Source organism: Typopeltis vanoorti, chromosome 22 (genome assembly GCF_054136105.1).
Source record: "Typopeltis vanoorti isolate ZY-2024b chromosome 22, IOZ_Tvanoo_1.0, whole genome shotgun sequence".
Classification (NCBI taxonomy): domain Eukaryota; kingdom Metazoa; phylum Arthropoda; class Arachnida; order Uropygi; family Thelyphonidae; genus Typopeltis; species Typopeltis vanoorti.
Window position 1 is genome coordinate 65734282 of NC_143570.1, and position 24858 is coordinate 65759139.

At 37.8% G+C, this 24858-nt stretch overlaps 1 protein-coding gene across 1 annotated transcript in view; it reads right to left on the reverse strand.

Annotated features, from left to right (window-relative positions):
* Atg3 (Autophagy-related protein 3) overlaps nucleotides 1–24858 on the reverse strand; it is a 178808-nt gene that overhangs the window by 8086 nt on the left and 145864 nt on the right. The window contains exon 8 of the mRNA XM_090412361.1: nucleotides 16665–16792. Within this exon, the coding sequence (XP_090268487.1) occupies nucleotides 16665–16792 (128 nt within the window). The remainder of the gene's footprint in view (nucleotides 1–16664; nucleotides 16793–24858) is intronic.

The window sequence follows — 24858 nt, forward strand, 5'->3', positions numbered from 1 at the left end:
AGCTGACAGCATAGGGACTTGCAATGGTCATCAGCTACTATACTCCATCCATGATAGCATGCAACAAATTGTGCATTCCAAGATGATGTTGCAAAAATCAGTACTGAGCTGTGATTTGACTGGTTGTGACCCTCCTCATCAATGAGTTGTTTCCATCCAGGACTGCCATTGGCTTCCAGTTGTCTGGCTATTATACCACTCACCTGAAACACTGTTTGCAAGAAAAGCCCAGAAGAGTAAATGTTTGTGAGATACTGGAATTAGCATGTCTGGCAACAACAACAATCATACCATGCATAAAGTCATGCCTTTTATCCATTCTGATGCATTAAATGCAAAAAACTGCCAGATGTCTATCTGCCTGATTTATGTAGCAAGCTGTAGCCACGTGATTCAATATCTTCAGAAATGGTCTATTTTCCTAAATGGGGAGGTATTCCTAATCAAGTGGCCACTCAATGTATAACACCTTTGTAATTTTATGTAATTTAAAGCAAGATTGTTACTGTTGATCTGTACCTTTATGGTACAGATCAACAGTAACATTGTTACATTCCAGTGGAATCTGAACAGATGTTATGCTGTCTCAAAAGACAGCAGGGGATCCCACTAGAACCCTGATTTGGAAACATCAGTGTAGGTAGACAGGCACAAAATCTGACTCCTACAAGCTTTATGGGGCTATTTAGCTCAAAGGACTGATTTCTTCGACCTACACAGAAGAAAAGCTGCATAGTGGTATGTATGTATACCACAATATCTAGTGCTTGTGAGAAAGCTCTTGTTTGCAAACCAAAGGCAGTTACACAAAGCATTTTATAGCATTTTGATCAATGTTGAACAAATTTTCCCACTTTGGGCAAAGAATAGTTGCCTACATGGGATGGTCTTGCAGGGATTTTCGTAGCATACAGTAGAGACAGCTGTTGACATTGAAGTGACAAGGTAGTTCATTTACCTCAACATACAGACTAGAAATTGATGTCCAAAATGCTCCAACTGCAATTCTTTTGGTTTGATAGTGGGCAGGGTTCAACCATCACAGGGTACTCTTTCTGGCAGAAGCATAGATTGGGATGCATAATCAAGTTTCTATCTGATCAGTGCATGGTACAAATGGAACAAGGTATATCTGTCAGTATATCAAGAGAGCGAAGATAAGATGCAAAGGATGTTCATCCCAGTCAAGAACTCAGACCGGAATGTTTGTCCAAGTGAGTTCTTGATTGGGATGAAGACCACATCTACAACAAAAGTGCACACAAACTTCTGCTGTGAAAATCTGAGTCCATTTGCAAGTGTCCACTCTGAAAGATGGTCAATGGCTGGCTACAGTTGTCATTCTGTGACCTTCATATTATATGAATAAGAGAAGATGGTAAAGTCATCTACAAAGAGTTCATTCCTTACACCTGGAGAAAATTCCTTGGTTATCAAGTTCACCTTGATTTCAAAAAAAGAAAAAAAAAAAAAAAAAACTGTGACACTTAAAACTGAACCCTGTGAGACTCCATCCTTTTGGATATAGGGTCAGGAGAGAGTGGTTTCCCACTTGGAAGATTCAATTGGATAAAAACTTCTTGATAAAAAGAGCAAAGTTCCCTCTGAGATCCAAGTTAGGTAGGTCTTTCAACACTATCACGATTCACTGCACCATTAATAGGAGATGAGCTGACTTGCAGTCAAATTCTGCTATCCAAGAAGTATCATGACTTATTGTAAGCCTTTTCCATATCAATGAAAATTGATACCAACAGTTCATGCTTTTGGAAGGCATTTTTAAAGGATGCTTCAAGTCAGACTAGAAAGTTGCAGTTATGTTCTGGAAAGAGAGAGAGAGAGAAAAAAAAAATTGTTTCTCTCTGGAAACCATAAAAGATGAGAGTTAATAATTTTTTTCAGAAACTTACACAAGCAGCAGATGCTAGGTGAGGGGATTTAAACAAAAGCTTCATTTTGGAGTTAATATACACTGATATTTATCAAGGGGTCAGCATTTACTTTTAAAATGCAACTGCAGATTTTAGAAAAGGTTTCTCTAATTTAAAGATGATATGCAAAATCCCCAAAGATATGGTATACTATGATTCAAAGGCCTCCTGTTCAGCAAATAAGGATACCAAGTACCAACAAAGAGCACCTAGGCTCTAGGCTTAAACATTTCCCTTTCACTGTAAGAGCTTCCATAGCTTAGGTGGTTTTGACAGAGCCCTTTGGTTATCAAGACCTAGGTTCAAATCCAATCTATGACACAAAGAACCTTTATCAGAGCTTTTGAATTAAAGGTGAGTTAGCCAGTCTCATTCAGAAGTGGAGGGTTTTTTCCCCTCCTGGAGACTTGAGTCTTTCATACCTTAAAACAGCCTAACTGGCCCTATGAAAACATATCCATAGACAAAAATACTTGTCCTCAGGGGATGCAGAAGAGGAATGAAATGCTGGCTGCATTAATTGCCTATAACACTTAATCAGGGCACTCAATCCATCTTGGATGGATGGATGGAAGACACTGCAACACTCTAATCCTGATGATGGCTATAACTGCATGACTACTTCACAAAACAAATATCATTTAATGACATTTCAGGATCTACAACAGCATTTCTCAGCCATTCTAAGCCCAAGGACCAGTAAAATGCCTAAAACAATTCTACGGACCACTAAGTTATGTAATTTTGTTGACCTATGTGGGGATTACCAACATTTGGGAAAAACTGTGCCATTTATAACATAATAAATCTAAAAGTATGTTTTGAATAGATATAGAAACGTAATTAAATTGGAAGTAAACAATTAAAAGTGTATCATCAATGAACTAAGTTTTAATTTTTATTAAACAAATAAATAATATAATATAAATATGTTACTACTTACTTTTAATGAGATGGTTGAGCTTCTTGGCCCTTGCAGAGCTGCTGGATATCTGGCTCAATATTGGTCAACTTCAGTCAAAAATCAGCACACACACTAAGACGATTTCTGTATTTTGTTTTTATTTGAAGGAGTGATGAAAATCCTTTCTCATAAGTTGTAGAAAACTACATGATGATTTTCAATGCTTTTCAGATAATTTGGGAAATTCACTTCTGACTGAAAGTGAGGTCCAGAACTGAGCCAAACCAAGATCACAAAATTGCATTTTAAGCCCATTGTCACTTGAAAGCTCAATTAACCATTTTTTTCCAATAACGAAAGGCCATTCTCATGACTGTAAGCCTGAAATCACGAACCCACAGAAATTTCTTATAAAAATTATTTGGAAAATATGTTTCGAAATTCTGTTTCAGAGTTTTGAGGTTGTCACAAACCCTTTCCAGAAACTCAGAATCAACAAAAATATTAGTCAAGCCCATGGCTGAAACTATATCTTTCCCATGATTTAATGTCCCTAAGCGTCGCTGAAAAAAATTCAATTAGTTTATTTTTCACATCACAATGTTTAGTTTCTAAATGTCGGAGTTTCGCAGGTTTCACGCACTCGTTCGACAACACTTCAGAACACAAAACACATTGGGGTTTCTGTTCACTTTCATCTCCACACCAAGTAAACCCGAATTCTAAATATGAACTGTTATATTTCCTACTGTATTTTTTCTTTGAACTGTTTGTTTCTTCTACTTTAATAGTATCAGATTTACTCGCCATTACAACACGTGTATCACAATTAGGGTTAGCACCTGTTTCATTTGCTTTTCTTTTCAAAGTCCTAGTTCTAAGCCACTTTACCATTATTAAAAAATGTTTCCGAAAAATATATAAATACTGGGGTTAATTCACGACACACTTTGTCCAAGTATCACTTAGCACTTCAGAAGATATACTGAGCCTTGGTTGAAGGAGGAAAACCTTCAATAATAAAAAATCAATAAACAACAAGCAACTGGTTGAAATGTAGATAACACATGTTTACCTTAAATCTGACAAAACAAAGGGAAGGCGGAAGCAATAAAACCATATTGTTATTCACTTCACCCCTCTTTTATTACTGGACATTCTGCCACTACAAATTATTCTAGTGGCAGAATGTTCATTCCATGAACATTGTGCCACTATTTATTGGTTTTGTGAAGTATCCATTTTATTTCAATAATTTTTACTTTTTCAATTTTAATGTTTTGTTTGGATAATTAAAAAAAAAATATATATATATATTTAATTTAAGTCTGCCTGCAGACCATCTGTCCCATCATCGCAGACCACAGGTTGAGAAACACTGGTCTAGAGGATCCCTTCTCCTCAATGTAAGACACATTTTTTATAAACTAACATTCTACAGAAATAAATAGGATAATTCTATTACAATAATATAGTATCATATTAAAAATAAACAAATCTCTCTTTAGCTTCTCCAGAATGTTAGTGTTGATAGCAATATCTTAAACAATGCTGGTTCAGAACCCATGACAATACAAATTATTTGTAATAAGTAATTAGCATTTAATTTAATGAAAAAATTTCATACAGAAAGAAAATCATTCTTTACATCTCTTGATTAAGGGATGTAGAGAATGATACTTAGAACTTTTTGAAACAATTAGATCAAACTTATAATTTTCATCAGCAATTACATTTTAAAAAAAGATAGTCACTCAGCTATGCCATTGATGGATAAAAATACAGTAAAATTTTTAAATTTCACTGTATTTCATCATTCCACTGTTTGTTCATAGATTGAATACATTTTAACTAGAAGAAAACATCTTAAGTATGTAACAAATTGTAAGGTAATCCCAACAGATGAAGTGGCGTAGCAACACTGGCTGCTGTGTGCAGACTTTAAAATAAGGTCGAAGATAAGAACCTTTGGAGGCCATGGGATGAAGACAATTAAGTGGTTTCGCTTAAAAGAAGATAGTCCAAGGAACTGTTTTAGGGAAAGGGTGTTAGAGAGGATTTTGGATGGACTAGAAAGTATACAGGATTGGGGGAGACATAATTCAAAAGCAATTCTGAGCTGTGCAATCGAGGTGCTTGGTGAAACATCTGGAAAGATTAGAGAGCAGAAGGAGGGTTGGTAGTGGAATAATAATGTATAAGAAGCAGTGATGGCTAAGAGGAAGGCAAAGCAGAAGTGGCACGAGTCAAGAGTGGAAGAGGACAGAGAGGAGTACAGAGAGAGAAAGCAAGGTCAAGAGAGCTGTTGTGCAGGCAAAGGCCATGACATATCAAGATCTTTATGATGAATTAGAAACAAAGGAAGGACAGAGGAAACTATCGATTGGGAAATATGTAGAAATAAGACATCAAAGGACATCTTACATGTGAGGCATGTGAGATTCTGGAGGAAGAGTATTAAGGAGGGATGTAGGTATAAGAAACAGATAGAGAATATACTTTGAAGGGCTTTTGAATGAGGAAAATGTGAGGATCACATAGAAGATGGGCAGCCTTATGAGGGGATGGTGCAGAACATCAGCAGAATGGAAGTGAAGGAGGCCATAAAGAGGATGAAGAATGGAAAATTGGTGGGCCCTGACAGGATCCCAGTGGAAGCATGAAAGGCACTGGGCAGGGGGGGGGGGAATTGACCTGCTGTGGGACCTGTTCATAAAAGTTTACCAACAGAAAAATATACCCAAGGAGTGGAGGGAAAGTACTCTTGTACCCATCTACAAAGGTAAAGGGGATGCACAAGACTGCAAGCATTAGAGGAATAAAGTTGATGTCCCACACAATGAAAATCCTAGTTCCTGATGGAAGACTAAGAAAGGAGGTGGAAATTGCTAAGGAGCAATTTGGCTTCATGCCTGGTCGATTGACGACAGATGCTATCTTTGGGTTATGGCAGATGATGGAAAAGTTTCGAGAGAAATAATGGGAGCTACATCTGGTGTTTATTGATCTGGAGAAAGCATATGATAGAGTGTCAAGGCAAGAAGTCTGGAGGGGTCTGAGGGAGAAGAAGATACCGGAGAAATATGTCAGGTTAGTGCAGGAGATATCCATGTGGTTAGCCTAGTGACTGTGCGCTTCGCAACCATATGACTGGGGAAGGAGTGTCCCAGGTTTGATTCCCGTCGAAGACATGAGGAATTTGAGGATCTTCCTCAGCCATAGCCAAATTAGCCGGTCTTGGGCATGGCCAGTTTATCTGGCGTTTTTCATCCCGCAAGCAGGCAAACTGGCCCCATGAATACACATGGATCTACAGCCATAAAAATACTTAACCCCCCATGAGGGGGCTCAACTCGCCCCAATAGGGACGGAGGAGGAAACTCCATACGAATAAATAAATAAACAAGTGCAGGAGATGTACAGAAATGTAAAGACAAGAGTTCAGACCTGCCTGGGAGAGATTAAGTTTTCAAGTGACTGTTGGTTTGCATCAAGGGTCAGCATTAAGTCCGTTCCTGTTTAATATTGTGATAGAGGTGGTGACGGAAAAAGCGAGAGAAGAAGTGGTAGCTAAACTGGAAAGATGGAGGAAAGTACTGGAAGATAGAGGTTATGAGGCTGAGCAGAAGTCAGACAGAGTATATGTGTTGCAAAGTGGATGGCAGCCAAGAGACGGATCTGGAGCTGCAAAGAAATGTCATCAGGAAGGTTAGGGACTTTAGATACTTAGGTTCAACAGTGAAAGAGGATGGAGAGGCTGAGAAAGAAGTGGGATGCAGGATACAAGCTGGATGAAGGAAGTGGAGAGAGATAGCAGAGTGCTATGTGATAAGAGGGTGCCAATCAATCTGAAAGGCAACATCTATAGGACAGCAGTGAGACCAGCTATGACGTATGCTATGGAAACTGTAGCATTGAGAATAAATAACATCAGCAGGATAGAGGTAGCAGAGATGAGAATGCTTAGGTAGATGTGGGGTGTGATCAGAAGGGATCGTCTGTGAAATGACTATGTAAGGGGAATGGTGAAAGTTATGAACTTAGGAGCAAAGATACAGGAGGCAAGGTTGAGATGGTCTGGTCATGTGATGAGGAAGAGTATGCGGGAAGAAAGGTCATGCAGATGGATGTGCAGGGGAGAAGGAAGCGCAGGTGGCCAAAGAAGAGATGGTGGTACCTGGTGGAAGAGGAGTTGAGGATGAATAACTTGGATGTGGTTATAGCACAAGACAGGAGGATGTGGAGGAGAGTCATTGAAAACAGCAACCCTACTTAAGTGGGATAAGCTGCAGAAGAAGATAAAACATAAAATCAATATAACTATGCAAGCACCAATATATTCTTCAAACAATATGAGAAACACTCTAGCAACATAGTTCTCTTCAATTATCATAAACAAACAATTACAAGTATTACCCTATATGGAAAAAAATCTCGAGACCACACAAGAGATTAATACAGATTAACACAAAAATTGCTTCCTATATGATAGCAACATGAGTCAGCCAAATTCTACTTTCTTCCTAATATCACAGAATACTAAGGAAAAATATCATGGCTTCATCCAAAGCCAATTACTTCATTCACTTTCTACATGAAAGTAACAACTGAATAAACCATACAAATATAAATATACAGCTTCAAATCACTTTTCAGACTAAGAATCCTACATGGGATGCTTATGGGTCAAAGCTATATAACTGAAAGAAGACCTCCACATAGCCTTTAAAGGAATGCAGAGCTTAAAGGACCAGGGTTTATGACCTAATGTCCAATCCTCATCTTTTCGTGGAGCACCTTGTTAGGTATATACATGGATGCTGAACGAAAGAGGACGGGATGTCAATTTGGGATTTAGCCAACTAAATTGTATTCTTATTGACTCAAACCAAAATACAAAATGACGGTACAACATGACAGAATTTCATGCTGGCTGGGGCATCGCCCAGTTAAACAAGGACGCCTGTTGTTTTTGCCAGGGAACTTGGGCCAACAGCAAAAAGTCAGCTACTGGAAAAAACCCTAAAACACACCTCGACTCAATATCACCAGAGTTGAAGATCAGTACTATCAACATAAGAAGTCTGAATGGCAAAGAAATGGAGCTAGCTGAGAATTAGATAAGTACCAGATCGACATAATAGGGGCGACTGAAACAAAAAAGAGAAAAACTGGTGAGCTCTTTCTGAGCAATAAATACAAAATGTTATATTCAGGCAATGGCAATCAAGGAAAAGGAGTAGCCATAGTATTCAACACTAAATACGACGCTAATCTTCTTGAATGGCAGGCAATCTCAAGTAAATATCAGAATGCGGAACTGGACAATGAGACTTATTTGTGCCAATGGTCCCACAAAAGGCTCTACTAAGGTAGAAGTGGAAGAATGTTCTGAGGCTCTATGGAAATCAACTGACACAATGCAAAAGGAAAAGTTGATCCTTTTTCTTTTGCATTGTGGGGATCTAAATAGCAGAGTAGGAAGTGACTGTCAGACATACAAAAATATTTTGGGAAAATTTGGAGAAAAGAGCAAAGCTAACAGTAGTGGCAAATATTTGTTGGATTTCTGCTCAGGACATGGACTGGTTATTACTAACACTATGTTCCAACATAAAAATGTGCACAAATTCACATGGAGAGAAGAGGCAAGGAATAAGAAAAGTCTCATTGACTATGTTATTTTTGACAGTGATGTTTTATCCCTGGTGCAGGACACCAAAGTGTACAGAGGATTTGAAATTGATCACTATTTAGTCTTGAGCAGGATAAAATTTAATTTCATATTGAAAAGAATAACTTTTCAATATGAATATATTGTAAGAAAGTTTTAAAGTGAATAAAATTTGAGTAGCTCTCAGATGTGAACTGTAGACAAAAATTCACAAAGATTATTGAAGAAAAAATAAGTGAGTTTGAGAACAGGAACCAAACCTTGGAGATTCAGTGGCAAGCCTTGAAGAAAACCCTGATTGATTCAGCCAGAGAGGCATGTGGTGAGGTTGTCTGCAAGGATAGAAAAATCAGAACTCCATTGTGGACACAAGAAGTAAAAGAGGCAGTGAAGGAAAAGAAGGAAGCATATCAAAAATTCCTGGCAAATAAGTCAGCTTGTGCTCTTAGAGAATACAGAGACAAATGTAAAAACACTGTGTAAAACTAGCTAAACAAAAGTCATGAGAGGACTTTGGCAAGAACATAGAAAATAAATATCAAGAAGGTGACAAAATATTGGAGGTTGTTGAAGAAGCTCAGAAATGGAGGAAAGCCTGTAAAAGGCATTAGAGATGATAAAGGTGACATGAAAACGGGAGAAAAAGATATCCTCAAAGTATGGAGTAATTACTTCCAAAAATTGCTAAATGAAACAAGCAGTGATAGCACAGTGGTAAAAAAACACTCAACAGGCATACAGTCATGAATACATATCCATACTTGAAGTAGAAAAAGCCATCAAAGGCTTGAAATGTGGAAAGGCAGCAGGAGTAGATGATATTCGAACAGAAATGCTGAAGTATGGTGGTATAAAAGTCTTACAGTGGCTGCACTGCATAGTTCAGAAGGCATGGACAGAGTGACGAATTCCCGATTATTGGAATAGAGCTCTCATAGTATTCATATATAAAAAAGGGAAATAAAACTGAATGTGAGAATTACAGAGGTATTTCCTTACTGAGAGCTCCTGGTAAGATTTATGCTAGTACACTTGAGAAACGGTAGAGAAGAATTGTGGAAGAAAAGCTTGGTTAAGAACAAACTGGATTCAGGCCAAATAGAGACTGTCAGGATCAGATCTTCAACTTTACGACAAATAGTCAAGAAATCATGGGAATATAACAAAGATCTGTATTTAAGTTTTGTCAATCTGAAAAAGGCATATGACAAGGTACCAAGAAAGAAACTATTTAATATGCTACGATTATATGGTGTCAATGGGGCATTATATCAAGCAATATTTAGTTTTTATTTGAGTTGTAAATCAGCAGTTAGGATTGAAGGAAGTACAGGAGGATGGTTTAATGTTAAATCTAGTGTGAGACAAGAATGTACATTACCCCATCTGTTATTCATTATCTATATGGATCATATTATGAAGGAAAGTGGTATTAAACCTGATATCAAAATTGGAGCTGTTAATGTCAGCTCTTTGCTTTATGCAGACGATATTATACTTCTAAATAAATCTGCTACAAGTTTGCAAGATTCCCTGACTAAATTGAATAACTGTTGTAATAGATATGGCATGAAAGTCAGCAATAAAAAGGCAAAGACAATGAAAATAGGTAGAATCGTTGAAAATGTCAACTCTGTGAACGGAGAACCTGTGGAACAAGTAAAATATTTCAGCTACTTAGGCACAATTTTTACTGAAGATGGTAAATTAAATATGGAAATAGGCAACAGAATCAACAAATCTGGTATAAGAGGAAGTCAGGTGAATAAATTCATATGGAATAAGAGAGAAATTAGTCGGAATCTTAAATTAGCTGTATACAAGACAGTGTTCAAACCAATTTTAACTTATGGATCTGTGAGCTGTGTCAGAAGTAAAGCACTTAACAAAAGACTAGAGACTGTAGATATGAGAGTCCTGAGAAAGATTAGAGGCATGAACAGATGGCATCAATGGCAATATCATATTAAAAAAATGAGGAAGGAAAGAACTTGACATTGTCAGCATCCAGGAATGCGTTAGCAGAGCTAATCTCAGGTGGTATGGTCACTTAAACAGAATGGGCGAGGAAAGCTTAGCAAAACAAGTGTTCTCCGTCAGGTTGGCAGGAAAACGACCCAGAGGAAGACCAAGATATAGGTGGTACAAAGTGCCTTAGACGATAGAAATATAAGATAATGTTGGAGTCTTGACAAGTAACAGACCGATTTGTAGAAAAATTGTAGATAGGAAGTTAGTAATGAAGAAAATTTTTCATGTAGTATTATCATATCCTCTACATCCCTTGAGGTTACATGGCAGGAATTTGATGATGAATCCTACATAACAAACTATACTGGACTCATTGATATATGAATATAAAATTCTGTATATAAATACTGAAGACATAAATTCCACAATTCTCTCTCTCTCCTGCTGTGTTTTCTTTTTTCCTCCCAAACAGCTGAATGCTTATTAATGTTCTTTTTACTTTGTGCATGCTTGGAAATACAGTAGAATAGAGTAGCGTAACTTCACTCGGTCCACCATTGAGCACAGCCATTACTGTTTTCAGCTCTGTGCTTGAAAATGATGTAGGATCATTTCTTCATTTCATAGTCTTTTATGTATTGAAGTAAATTCATTTAATCACTTTCAAAATGTCAATTTCAGCAGTAATCTTACTTCTTACTGTAAGTGACAACAAAAATAATCATCTTGATACAAACTGAACAAAACATTTCAAAATTTGACAGCTTGTCCAAAATTTTAATTAATCTTTAATATCCATTACTATAAGTTCAGCTATTATAGCCTGTTTTTGTTTAGGAGTGACCCTTATTTAAATACATTGGCTATCAATATTCAAAGGGGTATATATATTTAGGACATCATTGGTGAGTATAGAAGGCAATTAAGGTAGAATAAAAGAGGTGGAAAAAATTTTTGGTACATACCTTTATTGATTCTACGATGTCTTCCACTTCCATGATCTCGCTGGAGGGGGACGTGTTTAGACGCGGGAAAATAAGTTTAGATAACCCAGGTTAATATTAATAATATATATATATAAATGTATACATATATTAATTTGAATTAGGGCACATTTTTGTGTGTGGGGGGGAAGGATAAAGACTATTGTGGCAACTGGGGGTGGGTTTATTGATTCTACAATAGTCTTTATCCTTCCTCCCCTCCCCCCACAAAAATGCACCCTAATTCAAAATAATATATGTATACATTTATATATACAGGGTGTTCGGGATAAATTTGACATATTTATAATTAATTATATTTTTCCGTAAGTTACATGTATTAACACACACTTCTCTTCATTTAAAAGTTTGGACCCTTCTTCATTCATATACAAGATGTCAGAAAGGATGGATAGCTGGAACCCACCTGAATCATGGAAGAGAATAACTTGTATCATGATGATTCGTGCCCGCCATCAAAATAAGGATATTACGACTGCTGCCCAATGCTCCCTGAATACAGTAAAAACAATCAGGCATGAACTAGAGACTTGCAATGGTGACTACCAGGATGTAGCAAGAAGAAAGATCCCCAGCAGACGATCTGATTGCGTTCGTACAGCAGAATTCCTCGCAAATCTGCAGGAACAGGTGTTGAAGAACCCTGGCATTGGAATTCGGGCTTTGTTCGTGGAGTTGCTAACTGTAGTCAAGCCCTGGATAACAAGGGTAGCCAATGGTAGGCCGTATGTATGGCAGCAGGATTCGGCCCCTTGCCACACCTCTGGGAAAAGTCAAAAATGGTTGTCTGAAAATTTCTACGACTTCACCAGTCCAAATGTTTGGCCTCCAAACTCCCCAGACCTTAACCCCATGGATTATTTTGTATGGGGCGCAGTTGAAAAAGACACCAATCGCACTTCCAGTAATACAAAAGCCCAGTTAATGGATAAAATTAAAACAGTTTTTGCGGCCCTTCCCAGGGAGACTGTAGCATCAGCTTGTTCGAGGTTCCGAAGCAGAATTGAAGCTGTGATCGATGCTAATGGTGGTTATTTTGAGTAAATCTTGTTGATAGTATTGTAATTAACTCTGCCTGTAATGTTTTTTTGTCAATTCATTAAATTTAATAGATACAAAGAAGATTTTCTTTTTCCTTACGAAACTGTCAAATTTATCCCGAACACCCTGTATATTATTAATATTAACCCGGGTTATCTAAACTTATTTTCCCACGTCTAGACACCCCCCCCCCTCCCACTTGTAAATAACCTCCAGTGAGATCATGGAAGTGCAAGACATCATAGAATCAATAAAGGTATGTACCAAAATTTTTTCCACCTCTTTTATTCTACCTTAATTGCCTTCTATACTCACCAATAATGCCCTAAATATATATACCCCTTGAGTATTGATAGCCAAACTTATATTTCTAAATAACTTAGGGAATTGAAACAACGTAGATCCGAATATAAATTAAATTATATTTTAATAGATATTTCCGATATTTCGGCAATGTCACATTGCCATTTTCTAAAGGAACTTACAAAAAGGCAGGTGCACACAAGGCAATAACAATACAGTAACTGAGAATGAAGATTTGAAGCTATCGTTCTCCTAGAAGTCCTGATGGTGCCCTCTGAAGGGCTAAGTAGGCGTTCTTGGCCGTTGGGCTGAAGGTCTGCTGATGTATGCCTCCCAAATTTGGGGCAGTCGCATACAACCAAATTTGTTGAGGTTTGGAGAGTTTCTTAGGACAGAGGCTGATTCCATAAATAATCTTTCGAATTTATATTTGCTCCGGTGTATTATTGTTTTTTTCTTCCACCGTATTCTGTGGCGAGTATCCAGAGCATGGTCTGCAAGACCAGAATGGCTATACTTGTAAAACCGGATGTAGTCCTTGTGTTCAGAAATTCTGATATTCGCTGTCCTGCCTGTTTGGCCAAAGTATGACAGTTTACAACTGCAAGGGACCTGGTATACACCAGGTAGGTCTAGGGGAAGTGGTTGGTCTTTGGTAGAGCGGATAAGGGATGCCAATTTTCTGTAAGGCCTGTAACAGGAGGTGAGGTCATGTTTTTTTAGAATTTTGGTAATTTTTTCTGAGGTGCCTCGGATGTAGGGAATGGTGATGGATTTAGAGTAATCTTTTTTGTGGAGGGGGGGAGGAGGGGGGTTGTGGTTTGTAGGTTTTAATATTTTTTGGATTTTTTTTTGGGGGGGGGGTAGCCATTGGCTGAGAAAGTGTTGAGGATGTGATTTAGTTCAGTGTTAAGGGCTATGTCGTTAGAACAGATTAGTTTAGCCCTGTTGTATAGTGTTTTTACCACTCCATATCGTTGTGAGGGGGGGGGGGGATTGTTGGTGGATGTATCTGCCTGTATGGGTGGGTTTTCTGTAAACTGAGAAAACCAAAGTTCCATCAGGCTGGCGGGTGACTAGTGTGTCTAGACAAGGGAGGCAGTTGTTTTCCTCTTTTTCCAGGGTGAACTTGATTCTGGCGTGTTGGTTGTTTAAGTGTGTAAGGAAGGAGAGGAGTGTTTCAGAGCCATGTGGCCAAATAGCGAACACATCATCAATGTAGCGAAGCCATATGGTTGGTTTTTGTGGGGCAGTGGCTAAGGCTTTTTCCTCAAAGGTCTCCATAAAGAAATTGGCCAAGGGTGGTGAGAGTGGTGAGCCCATGGCTGTCCCCTCTATTTGTTTGTAGAATTTTCCCTGCCAAACGAAATAGCCTGAGTTCATTGTGAACTGAAATAGGGCTGAGATATCGGGGGAAAATTTAGCTTGGATTAGCTCTAAAGTTTCCTTGAGTGGGACATTTGTGAATAAGGAGGAGACGTCGAAGCTGACCATTATGTCAGTATGTTGGAATGTAAGGTTTTCTATGCTGACTTTGAAGTGGGCTGAGTTTTTTTTATGTGTGATGGTGTGTTGCCAGTATAGTGTGTGAGCTCTTTGGCCAAATGTTTAGCTAATTTGTATGTGGGAGAATCAATACCATCCACTATGGGACGTAATGGCACATTTTCTTTATGTATTTTTGGGAGTCCGTAAATATGGGGGGGGGGGTATAGAGCTAAATGGTTTAAATCTGTTGGTAACTTCTACAGGCCAAGAAGTGACTTTCTTAAGGAGCCTGTGAAGTTTTCTAATTTGCGAGTTGGTGGGATTGTAATTGATAGGGAGGTAAGTAGCCCGATCTAATACATAAAGAAAATGTGCCATTACGTCCCATAGTGGATGGCATTGATTCCCCCACATACAAATTAGCTAAACATTTGGCCAAAGAGCTCACACACTATACTGGAACACACCATCACACATAAAAAACTCAGCCCACTTCAAAGCCAGCATAGAAAACCTTACATTCCAACATACTGACATAATGGTCAGCTTCGATGTCTCCTCCTTATTCACAAATGTCCCACTCACGGAAACTTTAGAGCTAATCCAAGCTAAATTTTCCCCCGATATCTCAGCCCTATTTCAGTTCACAATGAACCCAGGCTATTTCGTTTGGCAGGGAAAATTCTACAAACAAATAGAGGGGACAGCCATGGGCTCACCACTCTCACCACCCTTGGCCAATTTCTTTATGGAGACCTTTGAGGAAAAAGCCTTAGCCTCTGCCCCACAAAAACCAACCATATGGCTTCGCTACGTTGATGATGTGTTCGCTATTTGGCCACATGGCTCTGAAACACTCCTCTCCTTCCTTACACACTTAAACAACCAACACGCCAGAATCAAGTTCACCCTGGAAAAAGAGGAAAACAACTGCCTCCCTTGTCTAGACACACTAGTCACCCACCAGCCTGATGGAACTTTGGTTTTCTCAGTTTACAGAAAACCCACCCATACAGGCAGATACATCCACCAACAATCCCCCCCCCCCTCACAACGATATGGAGTGGTAAAAACACTATACAACAGGGCTAAACTAATCTGTTCTAACGACATAGCCCTTAACACTGAACTAAATCACATCCTCAACACTTTCTCAGCCAATGGCTACCCCCCCCCCATAAAAATCCAAAAAATATTAAATCCTACAAACCACAACCCCCCCCCTACCCCCCCCTCCACAAAAAAGATTACTCTAAATCCATCACCATTCCCTACATCCGAGGCACCTCAGAAAAAATTACCAAAATTCTAAAAAAACATGACCTCACCTCCTGTTACAGGCCTTACAGAAAATTGGCATCCCTTATCCGCTCTACCAAAGACCAACCACTTCTCCTAGACCTACCTGGTGTATACCAGGTCCCTTGCAGTTGTAAACTGTCGTACTTTGGCCAAACAGGCAGGACAGCGAATATCAGAATTTCTGAACACAAGGACTACATCCAGTTTTACAAGTATAGCCATTCTGGTCTTGCAGACCATGCTCTGGATACTCGCCACAGAATACGGTGGAAGAAAGCAACAATAATACACCGGAGCAAATATAAATTCGAAAGATTATTTATGGAATCAGCCTCTGTCCTAAGAAACTCTCCAAACCTCAACAAATTTGGTTGTATGCGACTGCCCCAAATTTGGGAGGCATACATCAGCAGACCTTCAGCCCAACGGCCAAGAATGCCTACTTAGCCCTCCAGAGGGCACCATCAGGACTTCTAGGAGAATGATAGCTTCAAATCTTCATTCTCAGTTACTGTATTGTTATTGCCTTGTGTGCACCTGCCTTTTTGTAAGTTCCTTTAGAAAATGGCAATGTGACATTGCCGAAATATCGGAAATATCTATTAAAATATAATTTAATTTATATTCAGATCTACGTTGTTTCAATTCCCTAAGTTATTTAGAAATGCATAACCAACGTATAAGCCTCTCTACGAGAGGCTAACTTATAATAATTGTTTTAAGAGGAGTAACATGGTTTTTTTTTTCCCAGAGTCTATACTTTAATATCCAATTTAAATAGTTATTTCATATGCAAGCAAGACTTTAGTAGCCAAGGACAAAAATATCATTGTCTTGCCAGCAATATATAGAAAGAAATATTTAACTAATAACTATACAAAATCATACCACATTAATTTAACTTTAAATTTAATTTTTATTTTAAATTTGTTCGATATCTGAATTTGAATAAAAATACTCTTCAACATACCAAAATTGTAGTGTAAACTACTGGTAATAATTAGTTTATAGTACATTACTATTAAGTAATCAAAAATACTGAATACCTGCATGGATGGACTGATGCCATTGGGGGTCCTAAGAGATGCTGATGGCTCTCCATAGTAACTGTCTTTTTTGCATGATCTTGACTAATATCTTCATACATTTCTTCAATAGTCAAAGGTTGATGATTCTAAGGGCAACATAATTATGTAAGAGAAATAATTCAAACAACAGTAAGTCCATCAGAATTTTAAGTCATAAAGGAACAAAGACAGTTGAGTACGGCACATTAATCAAGTTATGTAATAAGATTATGTAACAAGTTATGTAATAATGAATTCCTAACTAAATCTTCAAATCCATTATTTTAAATTAATATGAATTATGCATGTAATTTTGGGGAACTAAAGAATGAAGGCAATTTCATGTATCACTTAAAACTGTCACTGGATGGTAATAACTAACCACCAGACATCAATGTATAAATTCTGAACAAGACTGTAGAACACAGAACAGTGCGTGTGCATGAGTCTGTGTAGGGGGAATATTATGAGAAGCAGGCTTGGTATGTTTACAGTTGAACAGTAAAAGGATGTTGATGATGTTATAACAGGCTTAGCAAAAAGCAGAGAAATAATAGATGCCAGTTCAATGGAACAGTGCCCAAGGAAGTATCTTTCGAGGTTGAAGTGTATTGATGAGAGCTGGATCACCATCCAAACATGACAGCAATATTATTAGTTTGGAAAAATTTGTGATTTTTTTACCAGAGTAGCAGATGAGGTGAAAAGAAGAGAAGCTTCTTGAGAGGAAAAAGATGCCAGGTTTTCTCAGAGATTGAAGGTGTTAATGTAATATGTTTGTTCAACTGATTCACTGTAGCAAATACATAGGGCTTACAGGAACAGACTGTTAACAGAGAATTTCTTTTAGGATACCATTGTACCTACAGGGACTTTGACAAACAATTTTCAGTACTTTGTTACAGTGAGTGGGTCTGTTATGGTGCTGTTTGCTATAGTGAAAGATAACTATACTAGATAACATAACAGACCCACTCATTGTACTTTGTTACAGTGAGTGGGTCTGTTATGGTGCTGTTTGCTATAGTGAAAGATAACTATACTAGGAAGTAAATGTCAGTTAATAGAGATATGATCTTCTCTGGTGATTTTGGTATTATCAAAGGTAAGGGAGGTGAAATGACAATTTTTTTTATAGAAACACACACACACACACACAAAGTACTGTGGCAGAATGGAAGGTGATTTGGTTATCCTCATTCCTATCCTCAAGTTATTCTTCAACCAATACCTTAAATGCACAAACGAAATCTCAGAAAGCATGTCAAATGAATAGGGGAAATGGAGTATGTACTGTCATCATTAGAACTATGGATAGAGTTAGAAGTCAGTAGGAGAAGGTCATTCATACATAGTACAAAAGAGAAATGAGGGAACAGAGCTGTGGGCACTCCTGCACTGGAGAAATCTGATAAGAGGAAGTCATCCACTATTACACAGTGTAAAGAACTGCAGAAAAAGCTGCCTGTTTTATTACAGCAGATGGCAATATGTTGGTCAGTCTTTAAGAAGAGATCCAATTGCATCATAGAAATATCAAGAGAAACAGCATGTTTTTAAAAATGAACTGTGTCAATAGTACAAGTCCAGAGGTGGGTGTTAGGAAATTCGCCATGGATGCAGTGGCTAAATAACAACCAGCAGTCAATGGTTAACTGGTGGACCTCCAAGACAGGTGCAGAAGTGGACTATCAATAATGTTCTCCATTAGGAGGAACTGAGGTGAAGGCAGTGGTGGATTGATATTTAATGCAAAATTCAGATATTTTGATTGGAAAATTTATCCCTTATATTTTGGAATTGATTGAATTCAGGTTTACTTCCAAGCTGTGGGAATGATGGCAGCTGAGTATATGAGTGCATACTTGATGGGTGTTAATTGTATAGCACAATTTTTGATTACAACTAGGAAGATACCATCAAGACCAAAATACTTTTCACTACCTCAGTTATTTTGCTGGTCTGGGTGACTGAGCAGTTAGTATATTTGCTTTTCAACTAACAGGCTGCAATCTGAATCCTGACATAGGCAAGGATGCTTGTGATTCTTTATAGTGAAAGAAGGTCATTCATATATAGCAGAAAGAGAAGTGACAGAATAGACACCTTGGGCACTCCTGCATTGGTGGATAAGTCTGATGAGAGGAAGTTGTCATCCATTACACATTGTGTGAAGTATTACAGAGAAACCTATTCAACTATAGCAGGAGACCTGAAGTGGCTTGAAAAATTCCAATGTTTTGTCTCTAGGGCAGGGTCTCCAGATTATATAAACAAATTAAAGAAATGCAAATAAACAAAAATTGATAAAAATAGGAAACAGTCCTTTGGTTTCCCATTAATGGTACTAAAGGTTTACAACCTTTTATGGGTGGGAATAAAAAAAGAATTCTCTAATATCTTTCTGGCAAAAGAGCACAGGAGTGATTTGCCTTTTTCATATGTGCAGGGATTGAGGGAGAAGAATGATGCCAGAAGGTTAGCATTATCTTTAGTTGTTGTTGCAGTAATATGGTACCATCTGGCAAGAAAAAGATGGTAGTGCTGATGAGTAATGGGAGTTGCATAGAAGAATATAAGGCATGGCCGTCATTTGGATTTTTTGGATTTGATGGCTACATTGCATTTTCTGCTTTTTTCAACACAAGAGCACAAGAGCAATAAAAAAGATTTATTGATAGCAAAAATCATATGCTTTTTTTTTTCTCAATTTGTTATCACTCATGATAGATGAGTATTTTCTATCCAAAATATTTGATTTTTATGATCAGTAAATCTTACTTATTTTTCTTGTTTATTATTGTTAATATGCAGGCTCATTCTAGGATTCATTAAAGGAAGGACTTTTCCATGTTCCACAATGCCTAGATACCTATCATATAATTCTTTGAAAACAATTACTGAAGAAGCACTCACATTTGCTCTAGCTCACCCCCCCCCCCACACACTAAAAACTATGAGAAGAACCTCGACCTCACATGCTCCTTAACCACACATTTAGCTTCCTGGATGATTCTGAGTTCTTCCCACCTGCCATGAATTGTTAAGTTAATTTTTATTTTAAATTTGCTGGAAAAGTAGAAATCCAAACGGTATTATTTAGCATTATTTTTTTCCCAAGGGGGGAAAAATAATGCTCATCACAGTATGAAGTGATATACTTAAAACTGATATACCTTATACTACCAATCCAGCTCTGGCCTGGAGAGAGAGAGAGATCATAATTATTCATTTTGATTATCTATTCTCTATCCAGAAAATAATTAACCAGTAAAATTGGCCAATCTTCACTGAGTTTACTGGTTAAGTGATTTTCTGGATGGATTCATAAAGAAGGTTATTCAATCAGACCCAGTGAATTATATAGACTCTTTCACATATAGAATTACTAAGTTTCTTCCACATTTATTAACTGCCCATATTGGACAATCCAGATCATTCATCAAGAATTCCACACATTTTCTTGAAAAAAATGAAGGATATTCAAATACATGGGTCAGATATATTAACTAGTTTTGACACTGCTTCTCTATTTACAACATTCCATTATTTGACACTATTAGATGATGATCTCCCTCCTGATGTTGAGAAGATTTTTGAATTTGTTATACAATAAGGGTATTTCAGCTGGAAAATCAAGATCTATAATCTGATTGAGGGCAATGTTATGAGTAGCCCTCTGTCTGTACCTATGGCAAACTCTTTTTTGAACCATCTGGAAGATACCTTGTTCTCATTTATTCATTTCCAATTCTCTCTTTGGTTTCATTATATTGACGGTGTTTTTGCTGTTTGGCCTCATTCTGAAAAAACGAACTTATCACTTTCCTACATCAGATCAATAGCTTTCACCCATGCATTCAATTCACAGTGGAAAAAAGAAAAATACTGGTAGTTTATCATTCTTGGACATCCTTCTTACTTGCACAGTCTCTGGTACTTTGTCAACCAGCGTTTATCGGTACGTTACCTTTACTGGCAGATATATTCAAAGTCTGCTTATAAAATCTTTAAAAAAATTGGTGTTATCAAGTTATTAATCAATAGCACATAATATGTGTTCTTTTCCTTCAAACTTACAAAAGGAACTTCTCACTATCAAAATTTTAATGGAATTAAATGGTTATAACCATCATCAAATCAAATAGATAATTGAGGCTTATGTTTCAACACCTAAGGATTCTTTGAGAGGTCAAGGACTCCAAATCTCTTATACAGGGTGTTCGGGATAAATTTGACATATTTATAATTAATTATATTTTTCCGTAAGTTACATGTATTAACACACACTTCTCTTCATTTAAAAGTTTGGACCCTTCTTCATTCATATACAAGATGTCAGAAAGGATGGATAGCTGGAACCCACCTGAATCATGGAAGAGAATAACTTGTATCATGATGATTCGTGCAAGCCATCAAAATAAGGATATTACGACTGCTGCCCAATGCTCCCTGAATACAGTAAAAACAATCAGGCATGAACTAGAGACTTGCAATGGTGACTACGAGGATGTAGCAAGAAGAAAGATCCCTAGCAGACGATCTGATTGCGTTCGTACAGCAGAATTCCTCGCAAATCTGCAGGAACAGGTGTTGAAGAACCCTGGCATTGGAATTCGGGCTTTGTTCGTGGAGTTGCTAACTGTAGTCAAGCCCTGGATAACAAGGGTAGCCAATGGTAGGCCGTATGTATGGCAGCAGGATTCGGCCCCTTGCCACACCTCTGGGAAAAGTCAAAAATGGTTGTCTGAAAATTTCTACGACTTCACCAGTCCAAATGGTTGGCCTCCAAACTCCCCAGACCTTAACCCCATGGGTTATTTTGTATGGGGCGCAGTTGAAAAAGACACCAATCGCACTTCCAGTAATACAAAAGCCCAGTTAATGGATAAAATTAAAACAGTTTTTGCGGCCCTTCCCAGGGAGACTGTAGCATCAGCTTGTTCGAGGTTCCGAAGCAGAATTGAAGCTGTGATCGATGCTAATGGTGGTTATTTTGAGTAAATCTTGTTGATAGTATTGTAATTAACTCTGCCTGTAATGTTTTTTTGTCAATTCATTAAATTTAATAGATACAAAGAAGATTTTCTTTTTCCTTACGAAACTGTCAAATTTATCCCGAACACCCTGTGTATATATATATATATATATATATATATATATATACAGGGTGTTCGGGATAAATTTGACATATTTATAATTAATTATATTTTTCCGTAAGTTACATGTATTAACACACACTTCTCTTCATTTAAAAGTTTGGACCCTTCTTCATTCATATACAAGATGTCAGAAAGGATGGATAGCTGGAACCCACCTGAATCATGGAAGAGAATAACTTGTATCATGATGATTCGTGCCCGCCATCAAAATAAGGATATTACGACTGCTGCCCAATGCTCCCTGAATACAGTAAAAACAATCAGGCATGAACTAGAGACTTGCAATGGTGACTACGAGGATGTAGCAAGAAGAAAGATCCCTAGCAGACGATCTGATTGCGTTCGTACAGCAGAATTCCTCGCAAATCTGCAGGAACAGGTGTTGAAGAACCCTGGCATTGGAATTCGGGCTTTGTTCGTGGAGTTGCTAACTGTAGTCAAGCCCTGGATAACAAGGGTAGCCAATGGTAGGCCGTATGTATGGCAGCAGGATTCGGTCCCTTGCCACACCTCTGGGAAAAGTCAAAAATGGTTGTCTGAAAATTTCTACGACTTCACCAGTCCAAATGGTTGGCCTCCAAACTCCCCAGACCTTAACCCCATGGGTTATTTTGTATGGGGCGCAGTTGAAAAAGACACCAATCGCACTTCCAGTAATACAAAAGCCCAGTTAATGGATAAAATTAAAACAGTTTTTGCGGCCCTTCCCAGGGAGACTGTAGCATCAGCTTGTTCGAGGTTCCGAAGCAGAATTGAAGCTGTGATCGATGCTAATGGTGGTTATTTTGAGTAAATCTTGTTGATAGTATTGTAATTAACTCTGCCTGTAATGTTTTTTTGTCAATTCATTAAATTTAATAGATACAAAGAAGATTTTCTTTTTCCTTACGAAACTGTCAAATTTATCCCGAACACCCTGTATGTGTGCTATCATGTCTAGGTAATATCTGGCATCTCCAAACATACTGGTAGAATTATGAAGAATCAATGAATCCCACATTTTCCTATCAACAAAAAACAAACTGTTGCCTCTATCATTAGCTAATGTTTACCAAATCCCTCGTGAATGTAATTTCACATACTCTGAGAGCAGACAAACCATTCTGTGGGGAAAAAAATAAAATAAAATAAAAAAATCAGTACTACATTGAAATTGTGAAACCACAAAAGTCTGATCTGGCACAGCATAGTATTGATACTTAACACAGTATCCTGTGGGGTGAAGCTTGTCTTCTCCATAAAAGCATTTCTAAATATGAATGCTTTTTCAAAGAAAGTTATGAAGCCTTTTACACTGGCCTAATCTAAATTTTGCCTCTCCCTCTCTCCCAAAAGTGTTTGGGAGAGTCATTTTATGTAATCAAAAATAGTTCTAATATTATTTATTAATATTAATTTCTAGCACATGGCAACTGCTTTTAATTGGTAAACTGATTGTCATATGTATCATGTATTCCTCGTTCTTTGATTTGCTTCTTTTCCTGAACTGATGATGTACTGTTATTTTCAGTATGAAATGTTTGTACTTTCACTAAGTTTACGACTGTGGTGATCATAATTTTGTTGTTTTCTGGATTATAACTTTTTTGTTATGTCTTGACAGGAGAATTAAAAATTTAAAGTTGTTTTAAACATGTTTTCCCTCATCACGTTTGTTCAGCAGAGTAGTTCTGCTCAACAAATTCCCTTGGAAGAGCAGTGTTCCCCAGAAGTGGTTTCACTTGAAAGGGAAAGCTACCAGTTATGGGAAGGCAAGGAAAGTAAGCAGCGTGAATTTCAGCTGTAAACCGTTAATAACCAACTCTCATATACACTTAGTGGCCACTTTATTAGGAACACTTCATCTAAGAAAGACAGTTCCTGAAGAATCTGCAGTTTGCTATATAAATAAGGCAGACAGGCAATCCAGCAGTTCAGTTTTTTGTGCCTGATGTATCAGAATGGGTTAAGAAACATTACTTAAGTGACTTTGAGCATTTTATGATTGTTGGTGTCAAATGTGCTAGTGCCAGTATCTCACAAATCTCTTCTCTTATGGGCTTTTCATGCACAACAGTGTTGAGGGTATACCAGGAGTGGTGTAATAACCAGACAACCTTAAAGTTGATGGCAGTGCAGTGGATGGAAATAGTTCGCTGATGCACGAGGTCAAAGAAGATTAGCAAGGACTGTGAAACATGAAAGGACTATAACCAGTCAAATCACACCTGAGTATAACAGTGGTGGTCAGAACATCATCTCAGAGTGCACAGTTCATTGCACACTGGGGAAGAGAAGCAGATGATCATCTTAGGTCCTAATGCTGTCAGCTATGACCAGGAAGATGCCGTTTCAGTGGGCACGTGATCACTAATTCTGAACAGCTGATGACTGGAAAAATATCACTTGGTCCTAGTTTGTACTGTATCATGCTGATGGTAGAACCAGAATATGCTGGCAACTACATGAGGCCATGGACCTTTCCTTTCATGTAGCAAACAGCACAGACTGATAGGGGGTGCAATGGTGTGGGGGAAATGGTTTCTTGGCGTGTTGGGTCCCTGATACCAGCTGAATATACCTGAATGCCACAGATTACCTCAATTTTTATATTTCAACGTAATCTCCCTTAAGACTAATACATTTATTCCAGCAATACTCGAGAACCATTATCCCATCCCTGTAGTGATTCTCAGCTGCAAAATACCCTTCTACAGCTGCAATCACCTCTTGATTCGAAGAAAAACGCTGACCAGCCAGGAAGAGTTTTAGTTATGGGAAGAGATAGAAGTCTAAATTTGGGGAAAGGGTAGATGTTCCAACAATTCATAGTGCAGATCCCTTTGTGGGCAGGTGCATTGTCCTAATGAAAGATGATTTTTTTTCTTCTGCAAACAAGGTCTTTTCTCATGAATTTTATCATCTAGTCTGGTTAAAAGATCGGAATAATATTCCCCAGTTATTGTTTTACCCTTTTCAAGATAATTAATAAACAACATGCCTTTAGCATCCCAAAACACCAATGCAACGAC